General features: G+C 46.6%; 2 protein-coding genes across 2 annotated transcripts in view; both read right to left on the reverse strand.

The window, feature by feature from the left end:
* Nucleotides 1-1,096: 1,096 nt before the first annotated feature.
* LOC102038382 (serine protease inhibitor Kazal-type 6-like) lies at nt 1,097-8,290 on the reverse strand. Its single transcript, XM_005418775.1, has 5 exons — nt 7,933-8,290; nt 5,519-5,807; nt 3,415-3,446; nt 2,371-2,483; nt 1,097-1,607 (listed from the first exon to the last, which is right to left on the reverse strand). Exons 2-5 carry the CDS (start codon nt 5,574-5,576, stop codon nt 1,562-1,564), a joined length of 249 nt encoding a protein of 82 aa, XP_005418832.1. The 5' UTR covers nt 5,577-5,807; nt 7,933-8,290; the 3' UTR covers nt 1,097-1,561.
* A 469-nt stretch (nt 8,291-8,759) lies between these two features.
* The window catches only part of LOC102038547 (ovomucoid-like), a 4,238-nt gene continuing 581 nt past the window's right edge, over nt 8,760-12,416 (reverse strand). The window contains 7 exon segments of the mRNA XM_031055307.1: nt 8,760-8,921; nt 9,390-9,523; nt 10,183-10,228; nt 10,367-10,494; nt 11,364-11,409; nt 11,666-11,793; nt 12,325-12,347. Coding sequence (XP_030911167.1) covers nt 8,876-8,921; nt 9,390-9,523; nt 10,183-10,228; nt 10,367-10,494; nt 11,364-11,409; nt 11,666-11,793; nt 12,325-12,347 — 551 coding nt within the window. The 3' untranslated portion in view covers nt 8,760-8,875.

Genomic DNA, 12,416 nt, shown 5'->3' on the forward strand with positions numbered 1-12,416 from the left:
AGGCTGTATGACTGGGCCAAAGCAAGGGTTGGTCTGCTTCAAAGAAGAGGTGGCAGATTTTGCAAGAATCCAGTAGGCTGGGATGGGGAAAACATCAGGATCAAAGGCTGCTGGTCTGAGAGAAGCTCCAAAACAGCTCCAAAACAAAGCTTTGCCTGTGCAGCTCAGCCACTGGCTGGCTGCCTGGGAAGTTACCAAATGACAAAGCATTTCCCAGAATTGGGTTATGTGGATTACCAGAGAAGAAGCTGGTATTAGGTGTGCTGAGCACCTTGCTGAAGCCTCTCTTTTTTAGGCATTGTGCCCCAGTTGAGTTCAAAGCTGGGATTGTGGCATGAGAGGCAAATGCTCAAGCTCTGTCCAAACAAGGTCCAGAGGTTTAGGTGCTCAGCATTTAGGTGCTTGCAAAAGATGTTGACCCCTGAGGCTCATGATAAATCTAAAGCTCCCTTTGAAAGTGTTTAACATGAAGGTGCTGCTGTCCCATTGATCTGCTGCCAATGTTTTAACAAGAGGATGCCACAAGTATTTCCCTGTGAGAGTTTTGCACCGTGAAAGGGGAGAGACCATAAAATTGCTTTTCTTGTGTTTGCACAAAGAGGGATTTGTCAGCCAGGGTGAAGAAGAGAGAGGGCAGCAGTGTGAAAAGTGAAGAAAGGAATGAAGTCTATGTGTATTAAAAATTGTAAATAAATGCAAACATGTGTGCCTAGAAAATCAAGGTCTGTGTATAATTCAGAGAGAATTTATCCTAGAGAAGGGGCGAGTAAGCCCACAGCTCTTCTGCTCCAGGGAATATTTTTTTTAAATTATTGACAATTTATACAATCTGGCTCTCTTCTAAATATAATTTTATTAGCATGAGAAGCCACTTGGCAGCAGGAAAGTAATGCTGGTGAGTTCACAGTTTCCAAGACAAAGCGTTCTCTAAGAGGAAAGAAGGGAAAAGGCTGATTTGGGAAGAAGAGCCCTGCAGCTTCTGCCTAAAACCAGCCTCCACCTGCCATCTTCTGGGTGCAGGCTTAAATGGAGCAATATTTCCCTACCCTCAGCTCGCTTGTCTCTGCTTTCCAAAGGAGATGAGGCATATGCAGTCACGCTGCTCATCAGCTCTCCCATCACCCTCCCACAATAACCCCTGAGAGAAGGAACAGGGCTATGGAGGCTGGGAAGGGAACCAAGGCTCCTGCTGTCACCCACCCCCTGGCATGGGCAGAGTCGGGCAGGAGCAGTTTTTGGCTGCCCAGCATGTGCCAATTTGCCAGGCAGGACGGGACAGAGGAGCTGTGGCTGGTAGGGGCAGGAGGGCACAGCCCACGGAGCCGTGGGAATCGCCTTCCTTCCCAGGAGGAGGTGATGCAACAGCACAGGAGAGCAAAGCCAGCATCAGGCTCCAGCATGGCTGGATCAAAGTGTTTTTCTGGGTCTTATGGAAGAAAGAATCCAGCCAAGGAATGGTGCTGAGTGTTATTTTATTGAGCAGAGACAGCAGAGGGAGGACGGGCTGCTCCTGTCCGCAGCCGAGGGCGGCTCAGCTCCTGCTGCTCAGTCCAGGGAGGACTCAGCATTTCCCCAGGTGCTTCAATCTTATTTTCCCTCCACTTCTCCTGGAAAAGGAGCGAGAGAGACTTAGATCAAGCAGCAAATGACAGACACAGCACTGTGGGACAGAGCTCACCCACCCCAAGAGGCCTGACTCGTGCCAGTGTATCTCCCTGGTACCTCACAAGGAGCACCCAGCCATTTTCTCCTCTCCTCATTCTTCTCTGATTTGCCCTAGGATAAGGCAGCATTGGCTGCACACTAAATGTAAGGATTTGCTAAGGCAAAAACATTTTTCAAGCACATTCCATCCACCAGGGATGGCTCCTATTGCATCTCCTTTAAAAGGTGACAGAGCTCAGGAAAAAGAGAGACATCCTGTTCTTCCTCTGAGATCTTGTGCCTTGTTCCACAAAGTTCATTCAGACTTTTCAGGAATAACTTGGCATGGCTCAGCTCCCACATTCCTCCAGCACATCTCAGTACCCAGGAGTGTGGGCAGTGAGAGCTGCAGCCTGTGGCACATAGTGGGAATTGTGCATCAATTTAGTGCTTGTGGAAGGTACAGGCAGGATGCATTTGCTTCTCAGGCCCTGTGCTGCCTCTCAGCATGGCAACCAGCATCCTGCAACGCCCAGAAATGAATTAAAATTAACTCATAGCACACAGCTCTGCTCCAAGGAGGAAACATTCTGCACGGCACGGTTCAGAGGCCGGTCCATACAGGAGGACAGCCTGGATACAGGGCTTTCCCTCCATGAAGAACACCCCTAGATCCATGGAAATGAAGGCAAAGCCTGCTGTTTCAGCGCCCCCAGTGTCACTTACAGCACGGCCTTGCAGAAGGCACACTTGTTCCCATAGGTGACGCCATCTGTGCCGCAGTGAGGGTTGGACTCCCTCGTGCAGTACACGCTTCTGTTTAGGAACTCTCTACAGATCTGCACAAGGAATAATAATTAAAAAAGAACCATTTCAGGACCCCCATGTTCTTTGTTTCGCTTTCCAAACTGGACCCAAGGTCATTAGTGTAAGGCTTTTTCTGACAGGTGCTGACACTGCCTCTTTTCAGACAGAAAAAACCCTCTCAGAAACGAGCAGAAGCGGCATTTCAGGGGAATTTTGGCCACATGTTTGAGGGAGGAAATTGTAGTCACCTGGGAGAAGTCTTGACCTCCCAACAACAGGAGTGGATTAGCCTAGACATGCACAAGAAGAGTCAGCACTGATGCTCTGTCAGGCACTTGGAGCTGAGCTACCTCCCTGCTGCATGACTTCAGGTGTCTTGCGAAACCCTGCACTCAGTTTGGTGCTTGCTAAGCTCCTGCTTTCCCAGAGGAAGGAGGGAGAAACCATGAGGAAATTCCCTAGGGAATTAAAAGTTATGCCCAGGAAGTGTACAGGTATTTTGTCTCTCTACAAATCCCAGGGATTAACTAAATTTGGGGGAATAGGACACTCCATAATCCGTTTGCTTCATGAGAACATTGGATAGTGAAGCCAAGTCAAAAGTGGTGCAGCACATAAGCATTTGCTAAATCAACCATTTATTTCCCTGCTCTACCTGCTAACGTGGCCACACAACACTCCCTCGGTAGCAGTGAACTCCTCAGCTCTGGGAATACTTGGAAGGACCCACCTGCTCCCAGCAGACATTAAAAACTGTTTACCCAGCACCAAGATTTTGGTTATAAAAACATTCCTCCAAAGTGAAATGCCATGACTGGATGTGGCACTCAGTGCTATGGTTTAGTTGACAGAGTGGTGATCAGTCAAAGGTTGGATTCGATGATCTTGGAGGTCTTTTCCACCAGTAATGATTCCATGGTTCTATTAAATGCAGATTCAGCAAGCAGAAACAGCAGCACTAACCTCTTCAATCTCTTGACCTGCTACATCTGGAACTAAAAGGGGGAAAAAAAAATAAAAAGCAAATAAAAACCAGACAGGTTTTACACGTCAGCATTACTTTCTGATAAAGCCTGAGCTAAATTCACAAACCTTTTATACAAACCACAGTGAAACACACTCCAGGTTTTTCCTACTCCGTCATCCCTCACGGGGGAAGAGGGGGCAGGAAATACATTATCTGAATTGCTTTTTAGTATTTTCCTATTTTGAAAAATGCTACTAAAATACCATGCAATCATTCATTCAGCTGCTAGCTACACCTCAGACACATAACCCAATCTCCTGGAAGGCAGCCACTCCTGGGGAAGCAAGCTGCCATATCAGATGTGGAACTGTGCTCCCAGAGATTTTAAACCCACGGTGGCTTTTAAGGCTTTTAGGCTCCTGCTCCTCTGAGCAATGCAAGTGGCTGGTGCTGCTGACAGGAGGGGACTGTGGAGTAGGAAATCCTGCGGTTGGATTCAAGCCATGCTCAGCACAGCCCAGACACAGGACAGGCTCAGCCCAGGTGAGATACAAAGAGATGTCATGGTGTGACAGAGAGCAGAACAGGCAGCACTGGTCAGAACCAGCACCAAAATCCCCTCTGTAACCACAGGCTCTGGGCTCTGAGCTCATCACTCCATGCTCTTCATGTTCCTTCCCAGCAAAGGCAGCAGGCAGGAGTGTAGGTTGATTCAGAGCTGTGAAATGGGGCGACCCTGTCACATCTCCAAGGGGGAGCCTGACGCTCCAGGGTGGGCTGAATGCAGATCTGCAGAATCTGGGTCGCAGCAGAGTGGGATAAACACGCAGCATTTGGTCAGGCTGTACCTGCTGGTCAGCAGGGTCACTGCCAGCTGTGGGGCTGCCCAGGTGGCTCTGCGCAGGAGGTGGAAGGACCTTGTCCTGCACTCATCCCTTCCCAGTGGAAATCCCACCCCACCCTCATCCATCAAGCCTTCCTACTTCTTTTGCTATTTCTGTTGTCCTTTGGTGTTTTTTCCTGGTGCTGGCACATTTACCCTGTCCTCAGGTTTGGCTAGGCTGCCATAGTGTTGAAGGCACTGGTGTGGCTATCTGCATATTATTTACAAAACAGCTCATTAAATAGTTTTTATAAATATTACATGCAGCTACAGAAGAATTTGTGATGATGCCTCTTGACATCTGTTTATTTTACAGGAGATCACAGGGTTTGCTGCTATTCTGCCCAGCCTTGGAAGGAAGAATCAGCCTTCTGACGGAACCCAGGCCCAATTAAGACTCAATTAGAGACAGATGAATATTTCATAACGAATAATGTGTACAAAGCAATTCACCTCTTCTCCATGCACAGCTTGCCATTTCCTCAAGTGACTTCTTTATTCAAATTATTCTCAGAGAAACAAGTATAAATAATTCTTGTTCCACATTTTCTTCAATAACTGTTGCCACACACCTTGCAGAGCTGGGTCAGCTGGACTCAAGCAAGTGATACCACTGACATGATCTACAGGTTCAAAAATCATCACTCAGCTTCCCCACATGACCACAGAGATGGGTAAATCTCCAGATAAATAGCTGCTGGATCCTTTTAATTTGTCCTCTTTGTTCTGACTCCTTGAGGACATTTGAATTTAATTTTCAGGCTTTTCTCTGCAACATCAACGAAAGCTGAAACTTTCATCTAATTACGTCTCCACATCTCCAAGGAAAACACCAAATACCAAGATGCTCAGGATCAAAACAAGAGCAGATGACCTGAAGGTGAGCGAGTTTCTTCTCTAACTGGTTCAGCAAAACTCTCCAGTGAACACTTGTACCAAAAATTCATAATTACACTCTGCTTTGGTATATTTGCTGAAGAAATGCTCAGAATTTGCTCGCTCTGTCTCCCAGTGACACACCCACTACATTGTCCACTGCAGAGGCACATGAGGAGTGGAAATATGTCATATGAGCGAGCAAGTCCTGCAGATATTTTCTACTTGCTCAGCTTTATCTTCAAGCCTGTCAGCCAGCGATCAAGACTCTCCAAAATTTGTTGTCAGGAGAGGTTTTGGTGTTTGTTTTTCTTTTCTAGGCTAGGGAAAAGATTACTTACCCGAGAAGAAAGAGAGCAGCAGCAGGCTGAGAAGCACTAAGGCACCTGTAGCCCTCATGCTGCAGGAAGCTCTTTAGTCCAAGCCAAGGTCGGAGCAGGAGGTGTTGTCCCAGTCCCAGAGCCCACAGTGTGCACACAGAGCTGCCTTTCTGTGTATTTATGTGCCTGTCCGCAGCTGTCCTCATTCCCCACCTTAATTGTGAGAACTTCTCCACTTGGTTTCTAAAGCCATTATTGGTCCTGGCCGGTTTATGGTGCTTTAAGGAATGCTGCCCTGTCCACATCAAACCTAGAAAGGGATAATTACATGAGTGATAGACATGCTTGTAACATAATTATATATTTTTTTTTTTTTCTAAATAGTCACAGGATTCTCACAAGGGTGAATTTTCAAAGCAGTGATTCATCAGGGAAGCTGGTAATTTTCATTCTCTGGGCCCTCTCCGAATGCCAGCACCGAGTGATGACACTCACTAGACGTTACGAAATAAATCACAGCATGAGAATGTGTTGTCTGTGAAACCAATTATACGTTGTTCCCTGGCTATTTTTGAGGATGGTTCTAAATTTGTGGAGTTGGGGTGGAGAAGAGCTGGGCTGTGACATGCTCTCCTCGCTGTGTGCACAGTCCCAGATAGGACTGCCGACTCTCCTCCCTGAACTATTTAAACTCTAGCTGTCAATGTTTTTCCAGTTTTTCACATTCACAAACATATGTTAGGGCTCTGCTCCCACCACAAGTGGCAGTGGTGGGAATTTGATGGGGAATTGGCAGATCCAAGCTCTATTTCCAGCTGAGGCTGTGCAAGGATTTGTGTTCAGGCACACCATTTGCCAAACACCTCTCCAGATAAGAATAAGCCTAAATTTTAGTATGTTTTCCTAAGGAGGCAAGGCTTAGGAAAGGAAAGTGTGTAGATATATCTGGGTCTCAGTTCCCCCAGTGAATTTTGAATACACAACTAGTTGCAGCCAAATTTTACACAGGAGTGAAAAAAAAAAATTAAAGATCACATTTCTATACATTTTTTCTAGCAACACAGGAAAGATGCTACCAGCATCCCCCGCCAGTTTCTGCAGGACAGCAACGCTATGGGTGCCCTACATCTGGGGAAGCATTTCAGTTTGCAGCTTGCCAGACATCTTAAAATCCACACAGTGGCAGGGAAACCATGACTGACAGGCGAATCCTGGGCTGTCTATTAAGGGTGATCTCACGACGCAGCCTCTCATGTAATTTAGTTATCAAACCCGTCAGCCGCAGCACCATTCCCAGCCACGCTCAGTTCTGCCACTCACAGCACTCCTTGTTTGCCTTTTCTGCTCTCAGACGTCACCACAGCCTCGATGCCTCAGTCCCTTATCTGCCCAAATAATGTTTTGGTTGCTGCAGCACAGCTGGGCTGGCTCCAGCCTCAGCAAACACAGGCAGGGACCAGCCCCTGCAGAGGAAAAGGCTGAATTACCAGCCAGGTGTTCTTTGTTATTGCCCCTTTCCACTTCTCTGTGACACCTGAACAGGGACTTGGTGGCAAAGGTGGGGGAATTCTGTCCCTCTCAGGGATAGGAGAAGGGCACCTGGATCTTGCTGTGCAGAGTCCTGCTGGGGTCAAGCTGAGTCCCAACCTGTGCTGGCCAATTTTTACACATATATGATACAAACCTTCCATGTTCTAAAGTCCTTGCTAGAGGCTTATGAGACTGCCACATATTCACCACTTGTCCCCATTTTGCTGCAGGTGAGCAGCTCTTCTTTGGGCTTTTCCAAAGCCTTCTGAGCAGCTATTTCACTTCCTCAGGCACAAACTACCTCTGAAGAGGAGGTTCACCATAGGACCTTGCCACTGAAGATAATTTCCTGCTATGGCCAGAACTCCACTGCTCTGTGGCCACTATGGGAACTTCTTGTCCAACAAGGAACTATAAACAATTAAACAAACACATCCAAACTGGCTACTTTTATTGTTCCTTAACTATTTCCTCAGACACACAAGCAGGTAACTAGTGAGGACTCTTGTGACTCTCCAATTTCTCTCTCTTTTCTTAGGGGCAGGCACAAAGGTATGATGTAATTTATCTTACCTGTAGTAACACCAAAAGAACCCATGAAAATAAGAATTTTCATTCTTCTTCCTGCTCTCTGTGCTGGCTCTAGGGAAGGACAAGCCTCTTTCATTCTGGTGGGGAGCACCTACAAAATTCTTGGTCAAGAAATTATCTACTTCAGGAAACAAGACCGAAAAAAATGTCTTGAAAGTCACAGATTTTGTCCTAAATATCAGCCTTAGCAGCAGGTGTTCTTTTACATAACAAGAGAATGGGAGGTGGAGAAAGGATGAGGAAGGGAGTGTGTTAGCCATGGCACTTGGGACTTTTTTTGCTTGTGCTGTTTGCATATTAACTCCTTGACTCACCCAAAAAGATGGCACATCATCACCAACAGTCATAGATGTCATTTTTCCTGCAGTGCATGCTTCAGGCTCACACAAAGATGTTATCTTCACACCTTTTTTTCCCCAGATAGAAAACACATTTGAGCTGCTAGCACATCTTCTTGCCCTTCTTTCCTGGAGTTAGAAAACTCGAGACCTTTTCCTGAAGGGTCCTCTGCCTCAAATATCACCAGTACAGCTTTTTAGATCTCTTATCCAAGAAGCTGAAAGCCTGAGCCCAGTCTAATTTCTCCTCAGGTTCTCATTAGGCTCATTACAGCCTTGCCTAGCTTGCTGCAATTTTCTGCTGATGGGCACAATCTCAATGGACACACCCTTCAAGGAAGCAACAGTTCCTCATTTTCTTCCCTGTGAGATACCTCCTCCCTTTGCCATGAGCCTCCTTTTTATAAGGCACCACCAGACCTGCCCCTTGTCCAGGTGTGACCAGGTAAAGCTGATCACACCCCTTCCACACTCCCCCAGGACCATCCCACCAGGCCAAGGCCCCTAAAAGGAGCAGTTCCTCCAAGTTCCAGTGCCGTGAAAAGACAAATCCATTTACACTCTGCAAGACTTCAAAATTAGATTCAAAGTTGTGCTATTTTATAGCATTTTCGGATGGTTTGCTACAGAATTACATTCTCTCTTGAGGGCTTGGGCTGCTGTTTTGCTCTTTACTGTGGTTTATTTCACCACTTCTCCTGCCTGGCAGAAAAGTACCCAAAAGCCTGAAGACCATTACCCTGCCTAGAAAACAAAACCAAAATCAAAAACCACTCCATGGTCAAGATTGTGGCTGCATTTAATTTATTGATCAATCAAAGCAGAGACTGATGCATAACAGTTGAGGGAGCAAGGAAGAGCATGTTTGATTGAAGAATTTGTGAGGGAAGTGTCATGTTGAAGGGTCCAGCTCCAGCGCTTAGCACTCTCCCTGGTGCCTGACGAACAGACCTCCAAGGCTGCGTCTGAAGAGAGAGAGGGAGACCAAAATTAGAGACATGGATCTCATTTTTATAGCCTAACTTCACCCAAATAACCCAAATGCCATTGTGGCTCTCAAAGTCAGAGTACTTTTCTTAACGTCCCGCCTCTTTTCAGATTCCTCAAGTTACACGCTTTCATAGGTTGAGGAGATTTGGGACAAACCCCATAATTTTGGACACCTCCTACGGTCACACTTTCAATCACCCTGACAGGGAGGCAGCCAGCTATGCTATGAGCCTGCAAGCGGGGATCTGCTTTTAATTGCAAGGGGAGGAGGAGAAGGCTCACTCAGGCTTAGGATCTGTGGTGCCTGGCGGGGGGTGGCAGAGGAGCGAGTGCTGGGAGGGGAGCACGGGGCAGGGATGGGAGCTAACGGGAGCTCTGGGGCCTCCACCAGCTGCATGGGAGCTGCTCCGCTTCTATGGGCACGTGGTGAGCTCTGCACTTACGAGACAGCGTTGCAGAAGTGGCACTTGTTTGAGTAGGTCCTGCCGTCGGAGCCGCAGATGGGGGTGTACTCGGAGGTGCAGACCATGTTGCCGCCCTTCTGCTGGAAGTTGCCGCAGTCGATGTTTACATTTTGCTAATGGAACAAAAAAACAGGGCTTAAAACTTCTGGTGCCTGTATTTTCCTACATAAGTGCTCTATGTTTGTTTAGTATTTGTGATGTGGCAAAGCATGAAAGCGCTTTTCAGGAGCAGGGCTCTGTTGTTCCAGCAATTCTGTGGACTCAGAGAATGTGCTTGCCCGGAACAGCCTGGAGTAGGGAGATGGTGGAGGCAAAAAAAAAATCTAATAAATATTATTATAAGTAGTGGAATGATCATGCTGGTATTTCCAGGATGGCTCTCCCACTGGCTGGGCTGGGTCAGCAGGCGAGCAGAGGCAAGTGGACAGAAAGGGGGTGGTCACAAGCCCCAGTGCACCAAGTTCTCCACCACCCAAAGAATCACTGCTGCTAATAGTGCTGCTGCATCAATGATGCACCATCTCTTGCTCATCCAGCTTCACAGTAAGTGAAGGTCTCAGCACTTTCTGCCTGCCATTCCCAGATCAGAGAGGGGACCAAATATCTCAGCCACGGATTAAGTCCTATACCTGCTGACCGTGGCATAACTATTTTCCTCAAGTCCTATTTCCAGGCCAAATGCACCAGGACAGTGGAGGCATTTCTATTATTCACCCATGAAGTTGTGTTGCAAAATGTAAGAGCAGTTCAGAGTGCAGATTTCTGGCTTTACCTGGAAGCACTCTCCGTAGGTCTGCAGGTTCACATCCAGGCCACTCCTTTGGGGGGAAAGCAAGTGGAGAATGAATGAGCAGAGTGCAGGTGCTCCATGAGCCAAACTACCCCTTTATGCTCCAAATACCAAAAAGAGAAATACTGATCCAAAAACCCTGCCCTACCCTGGGCCCTTCACTTACGCCACAGCAGTACAGAAGTGGCACTTGTTCCTGTAGGTGATGCCATTGGTGCCGCAGATGGGGGAGTACTCCGTGGTGCAGGGGATGTTGAAACCGCTGCCAGGCTTCAGGAAACCAGTACAGTCGACCTGAAACAGTCCCAGAGCAGCATTTGAGTCTCTGCTTCCCTTTGCAGCAACCCTGTGTAACGGAGTGTGGTGCAAGAGACATTCCCCCCTCTACCCAGAGCTGCCTGATGAAAGGGGCTTCCAGCCAAAGTGTGGTGGATTTGAGGGAGCACAGATGAAATCCTGCCTGTGGGTACAGCATCAGCATCTGTTCTGAGGTGGGCTTCATCCCTGTCATCTTGGGGATTCTCCCCCTGAATGCCACCATGAAGGATCCTTGCCTAAAATACCTCACACCTTTCAAAAATGGAGTTTACACTCAGCTTTCTGCTCCTGCAATTACTCTGAGTGTATTGAAATGGGAGTCATTGTATTATGTAAAATTGCACAGACAGAATGTTTCTTTACTCTCTCTCTCCCTCTAAACTAAAAATAGACATTCTTTGTCACTTCGTGGTAGCTCCCTATATTGATACTAACTTTAACTTAACTTTGTGATAAACATTCTGATAGAATCAGGTTTTTTCTGTTACAAAATTATAGTTTAGTTGAAATTCAAACTTCTTCTGGGAATTTCTTAGCCACAACAAGCCTCTGAGTCTACATGTAAAGGGAAGTGTTTTCATAACACTGAATGAAACACTCTTGAAATCAATAAGCTTCCTTTCTAAACTCTGGTGTTTTACAGAAGATCTTTTGCCTTTTAAAACTCACTGATTTTAGCAGTCCAAACAAAACACAAATTAAATTTCCTGCCAATCTGAAATTCTTCATTTTCACCCCATTTCTGAGAGCTAGCAATTGTGTGGGTTCAGTACAGAAGGAATCCTAGGCTAGGTTTGTGCCTGGCCTGTCACCCAGCAGGGGAAGGAACCAATCTCTGGCCATACCCTAACGCATCTTCCATCGTGTTTCTTGTCAAGGGCACGGTTGCGGCTGGAAGGAGAGAGGGAGAAGAAAAGCAGGGATTAATCTTTTCATGCCATGTTATCATCTCAATCATTAAGTCCCTCCACCCGTAAAGCCCCAGTAATTAATCAGATTCTGGAGCTTTGTCACAGAAGATCCCGCGCATTAAGGAAGACAGAAACTTAAGAAAATTCCAGTCCACCCCACGATTAGTCACAACCCCAAGGGCTTCTGCCTGATGCTTGAACTGGCGCTGTGGGTGATCAGGGGACTTTCTACTCACAAGAAGTCCCTGCAGAGGGAGCACTCGTTGGGGTAGGTGCGGCCATTGGTGCCGCACACGGGGGCGTAGTTGCGGGGACAGACGACGCTCATGGTTTTTCCACCCATCATGTAGGCAGCGCAGTTGGCCTGGGAAAGGGGACTCGTCATGTCTCCAAACAGACAGAGGGGTGTCCTTGCCCTAATCCTGGTTTTGCTGCACTGAGAGGCTACTGTGAGGAATCTCTACGGCTCCTCCATGGTGGAAGAAAATTTATATTGAGTATCTTACAGCATAATGAAAGCATCTCTCTGCTGTTAAGACTTAAAGTAATTTTGGTGAGAATTATGGGCAAAAATGATCATTCCTTGGGGAATCAAGACAGGGAAGATATTAGGCAGATATTCAATAGTCATATAGATTTTCTACTGGCACTCTGTGCTGTGCTGACTCGCATTCTACATTATTAATCGCTGTCTTTTTAATCATCAAAGTGCTAAATTATCTCTCTCTGACAAAGGTGTTTTCTTATGTTGGGAAAAGAGGTGCACTTAGGGGCACTTCTTTCTTATTCATTCTCCCTTTTTTTTTCCTCAAGCATTCCCTGACATATAGTGTGAGTATGAATTATTCATCTAGACTTAGAAATCAAGACTAAGTGACAAAGATCTAATACTCACCCGTCTTTGAGCAACAGCAAGATCTACAATAAAAATAGAAATTACAAAATGTAAAAATTGTATTATGTCCTTCACTAAAATTCCTTTGAAAT

The sequence above is a fragment of the Geospiza fortis genome, unplaced genomic scaffold, assembly GCF_000277835.1.
Source record: "Geospiza fortis unplaced genomic scaffold, GeoFor_1.0 scaffold55, whole genome shotgun sequence".
Lineage (NCBI taxonomy): Eukaryota > Metazoa > Chordata > Aves > Passeriformes > Thraupidae > Geospiza > Geospiza fortis.